The 5000-nt window shown below is 47.2% G+C and overlaps 1 protein-coding gene across 9 annotated transcripts in view; it reads right to left on the bottom strand.

Annotated features, from left to right (window-relative positions):
* The window catches only part of zbtb20 (zinc finger and BTB domain containing 20), a 99652-nt gene that overhangs the window by 22237 nt on the left and 72415 nt on the right, over window positions 1–5000 (bottom strand). For all 9 annotated transcript variants that reach the window (XM_058383256.1, XM_058383254.1, XM_058383255.1 and 6 more), the window contains one exon: window positions 1–1351. This exon is cut by the window's left edge and continues 91 nt beyond it. In XM_058383256.1, coding sequence (XP_058239239.1) covers window positions 1–1326 — 1326 coding nt within the window. In that variant the 5' untranslated portion in view covers window positions 1327–1351. The remainder of the gene's footprint in view (window positions 1352–5000) is intronic.

The raw sequence follows: 5000 nt of genomic DNA, 5'->3' as shown, positions 1-5000 counted from the left end.
CTGCACCACCCCGGGGGCAGTGGGCTGCTGTTGTTGCTGCGTGCTGGCGGCCGGCACTCCGCTCAGGCCGCTGGGGAACGGTGCCATGCTGTGTGGAGGCACGGCCACAAACTGGGGCTGCTGGGAGCTGACAGTCTGTGGCAGGCTGAAGAGGAACGGCTTGTTCTCGTTGGCTGAAGGCTGTGGGGCGAACAGCGTGGGCAGGTAGGAGTTGGTGCTGCTGGCTAGCGTCAGCGGCATGCGCAGGTTTGCGGCGATGGTGTCGCAGGGGCGGATGTAAAGCTGGCCACCGGGAACGGAACTGGGCACCACGGGGTTGGACAGCGGCGGCTGGTCCATCGTGACATCTCGTCCGTCCCCGCTGTTGTTGTCTTCGGCCATCTCCTGGCTCTGCTCCGGGGACGAGTCGGTCACGTCGATGTGCACCGGCGTTCCCACCTCCGCCTCGCCCTCGCGCCCGAACCCGGGCATGAAGTGCTGCTCCGACGGGTCATTCTCCGTGCCGACGGAGGAGCTGACGCCCGAGTCGAAGCTCTCTCCTTTAGGCTCTCCGTTGGCGTCCTCCACGTCTAATCCGTAGCAGCCGTACGTTTCCTCGCTTGTCCTCTCCTGCTTGATGCGCACGTCATGCTCGGCCGTGTGCAGACGGACCGGGCGGGGCTGCTTGCGGCAGTGCGTGGTCTCGGACGAGCCCAGGAAACGCTCCGACTGCTGCTGTCGATCATGCAGCCGGCTCACCCATAGCGACGGGTCCTGCACGCCTTCCTTCTGCTGCAGGGGGTCGAAGTTCCCGGGGATGGAAATGCTGGTGTAGTGCTGGCGCTCGCTCCGCGTGCCGTTCTGCAGCTCCAGTCCGGAGTAGATGGACGAGTAGGCACGTTCCAGGCCCTGCTCCGCGTCGCTCCCGGGGCCCGAGGTTCCCGAGTCGGGTGTACCGCGTGGCGTCTCTTGGGCCGAGGCGTGCGAGACGATGCGCGTGCACTCGTCGATGACGGTCTTGATCTGCAGGATGCTGGCGGCCGTGAGGATCTGCAGCGCCTCCGAGTGGGCCACGCGCAGCGCGCCGCTGTACATGAAGTCGATAAGCTTCTGCACCGACTGCACCGAGACCACCGCCGGCACCTCGATGTCGCTGTAGCCCAGCAGCAGCTTGTCCTGGAAGAAGGGGCTGGCGGCGGCGAGCACGCAGCGGTGGGCGCGCAGCATGCTGCCGTGGATGCGCACCGTCACGTCGCAGAAGTGCCCGCGGTTTCGCTGCTCGTTCAGGGTCTCCAGTACCGAGCTGCTGAAGTTGTGTAGGTTGATGTTGTGAACGCGCTCAGTCATCCCCTTTGCGGCTGATGGCGGCAACCTTGAGGGCAAACATACACACACACACAAACACACACAAACACATGAGCACGTGCCTGCAAAAAAGAAGACTCGTCTGTGTTTCAGTAGAACATGTTGGTGTCTCTAAACTGTACAGAGCCACAGACGGGCTGCAGTCAGTGTGCTTCAGTAATAATAATAATAATAATAATAATAATAATAATAATTCTATGTCTAAAAAAATAATAAAACCTCTTTCCAGCTGGCCGCTGCTCCCCCTGTCGTGCTCGGTGTCGTAAATAAATTATGTGTAACGGTTTAAAACATTTAGTCCGTTCCTGCGTGCTGTGGAGCTGAGCTGCAGACAGGGGGAGCTGCTGAGCTGCTGGTGAAGCAGGATGGAGTTGGAGATGATTTTATGATGGAGAGAGACATGTGTTTCCATTCTGCATTGAACATGAATTAAAACCAAAAATAAACCAGCTGTGATGCTATCTTAAAAAAACGGGCCTTTTCCCCCGTACATACGAGGACATGCGGCACGCACGAGGACGAGGACGAGGAGGGGGACGAGGAGGCGGGGAGGGGGAGAGGATGGGGAGGGCGAGGGGGAGGATGTTTTTGTCTTTTATTCCTGAGAAAAAACCCCTCATGTCTGAAAAAGTGATGATAAACTGCTATACCCTGTTTTTTTTTTTTCTTTCCAAACTAAATTTCGAGGAAGCGTTATAACTTGTACCAGTTTGTGGCCTCAGCATTTTTTTGGCTTTTCTTGCAATGTGCTGGATTAAAAAAAAAAAAAAAAAAGATAAAAAACACATGGCACGACAAAACCGCAGACTCGTTTTCATTTTTATGTTAAGCGCACGGAGCGAGCGAGCTCTTCCACACACAAACGCAGAGGTTCGATTAAAAAACCCGCTTGTCTTTAACCCTCTGTCTCTCCGTCCCTCGGGACTGGACCGTGGAGATCCACTGTAAAGTGTCACACACACACACACCTTCGTCACCTTCATCATCACGGCCGGACACACACCGCGCAGGAGCCCGAGGTGTGTGTGAACAGGTGAGAGGGAACTCGGCATCGCTCAGTCTAACATCAACATTTATTTTTTTTAAATAACGCTCAGCTCTATGAGTAAAACTCCAATTTAACCTTCCACCCCGTTAACAGAAAGGCTTTTATTACTAAACGACAGAAACAGACGAAAAACAAAGCGGAATAATCACACTAATTATCATCCCATCCTCCGAGTTAGAAATCTAAACCTCGCAGGAATCGACTGTTAGAGAGAGAGAGAGAGAGAGAGAGAGAGAGAGAAAGGAGAGAAAGAGAGAGAAAGGAGAGAGAGAGAGAGAGAGAGAGTGAGAGAGATAAAGGAGAGAGAGAGAGAAAGGAGAGAGAGAGAGAGAGAGTAATGAGAAAGGAGAGAAAGAGTGAGAAAGGAGAGAGAGAGAGAGAGAGAGAGAGAGAGTGAGAGAGATAAAGGAGAGAGAGAGAGAAAGGAGAGAGAGAGAGAGTAATGAGAAAGGAGAGAAAGAGTGAGAAAGGAGAGAGAGAGAGAGAGAGAGAGAGAGAGAGAGAGATCTACAAGCTAGAACTCTCTACAGTTAGATTCAGATGAAAACTCTGGATTCTGATTGGTTAAACACGTAATCACTTTAGTGTTCGATTGAGACTGAGGGAAGGAGTCTCCAGTGTCAGGTTTTTCACCTGCTGAGAGAATAAGGAGCTGCTGTAACACACACCACAACAGGAAGTTACACGACTGAACCGTCTCACACTCTACAACCATAAACATAACTGGGGATGGATAAAAAGTATCTGTGGTGGTGTTAGGAAATCATTTATAACAACAGCCACATTCTTATAGATTTATTATACAGGAGTGTGAGATGTTTCACTGAATAAAAACACAACAAACATCTGCAGCAGCAACTCACTCGAAATATTCCTGACCATTAATCACACGCCTCACACGGGTCAACAACATAAAATAAAATAAAGAAGAAAAATTAAGTAATGTAACATAAAATAAATTCAAATAAAATAAAATAGAGTAAAATAAAAATAAAGAAGTAAAATAAAATAATAATATAAAGTAAAGTAAAATAATAGAAAAGAAAAGAAAGGAAAAATATAATAAAGTAAATCAAATAAAGTAAAGGAAAATAAAATAAAATTAAATTAAATAAAGAAGTATAAAGTAAATAGATAAAGTAAAATAAAGTAAATCAGGTGAAGAAGTTCTGCTCTTTAATAAGACATTCGTTAACGCTGAGCTTCAAAGTCCAACAATCTCTTATTTGTTCATTTACAGAACCAGCAGCTGAACAGCGGCTCCTAAACTTTACTGAAGTCAGAGAGGAGAACTATGTGTGTGTGTGTGTGTGTGTGTGTGTGTGTGTGTTGTTGTGTAGTCCATCTGTTCGTTATTAAATTGTGAGACTTCCTTCATTATTAGAGAATAAAGCGGTGGCTTTGGTGAGTTTTACAGTGGCTCCTCTCGCTCCTGACCCTGGCAGAGGAGGAACCTTCAGAGTTCTCAGCAGACACCAGCACTTAAAACTTCACAAAGTCTGTTCCTGCACACACTCGCTGCTAATTAGCTGATTTGCTGGATCACAAAAACAACAACAACAAAAAAATGCAAATAAATAAATAAATAAATAAATTCAAAATGAAGAAATGTTCAGGAGCAGGCGGAGAGGCTCGGGCTCACACTTGGAGGTGATATTAGACATTTATAACCTTCACTAATCATTCTGTAGCTGAAGAATAGTGTGTTGCTATGGTTACCACAACAACAACAACAACAACAACAACAACAGCGACAACAAGGTGACGATGAACCTTTAAACTTTAGAAAACCATGTGGACCAGATTTTCTGTGTGTGTGTGTGTGTGTGTGTGTGATGAGACGCTGCTGTTAAAATCTCAGAGTAAATAAAACTCCACTGAATAAAATTTCGGCCCAAACTCTTCCTCTTATAAGGACAAGCCTGTGCAGGTGAATACAACCACACACACACACACACACACACACACACACGTTTGATCATCACTACTTCCCAATACTGGAATCCTGAGTCAGATAAAGTAGAAGTGAGTACAATAGAGCTCTCACTCTGCAGGCCTGAAGAAACACGAATGACGGAGTGCTGGAAAGATTCATACAAGCTGGAGCAAAAAAAATGTGTGTGTGAGAAAGTCTGTCGGAATGTTGAAGTGTGACCGTGTGTGTGTGTGTGTGTGTGTGCGTAAATGCCTTTTATTGTAGCCGTTACTCACTGAAGAATGTGAATACACCTCTGTATTTGCATAAATGTGTGTGTGTGTGTGTGTGTGTGTGTGTGTGTGTGATAATCGCGTCTTATCACATTTTTACGATTTGTGATATTGTATTTTTTAATTTTAATTAGAGTTTTTTTTTTAACCGAACAGGCGTCTCGGGATTTGGTTTAACAACCCGAAGCTTTACTCAGCGAGAGACGAACACGTGAGGAAGACGTGGAAACGTAAGGCTCGTGTGACGGCGAGATTTATTCCTCTTTAATGTATCGTGATGAACGATCTCATCGCCACGAATCCACAGGGGAAGAAAACAAAAATAAAAACAAACAAAATGATAAAACCCAGAGGTTTATGGAGAAGAGGAGAGGAATAATGTGTTAGGAATAATGTGCTG

This window comes from Hemibagrus wyckioides, linkage group LG28, assembly GCF_019097595.1.
Source record: "Hemibagrus wyckioides isolate EC202008001 linkage group LG28, SWU_Hwy_1.0, whole genome shotgun sequence".
Taxonomy (NCBI): Eukaryota; Metazoa; Chordata; class Actinopteri; order Siluriformes; family Bagridae; genus Hemibagrus; species Hemibagrus wyckioides.
This window is presented reverse-complemented; position numbering and strand designations above follow the sequence as displayed.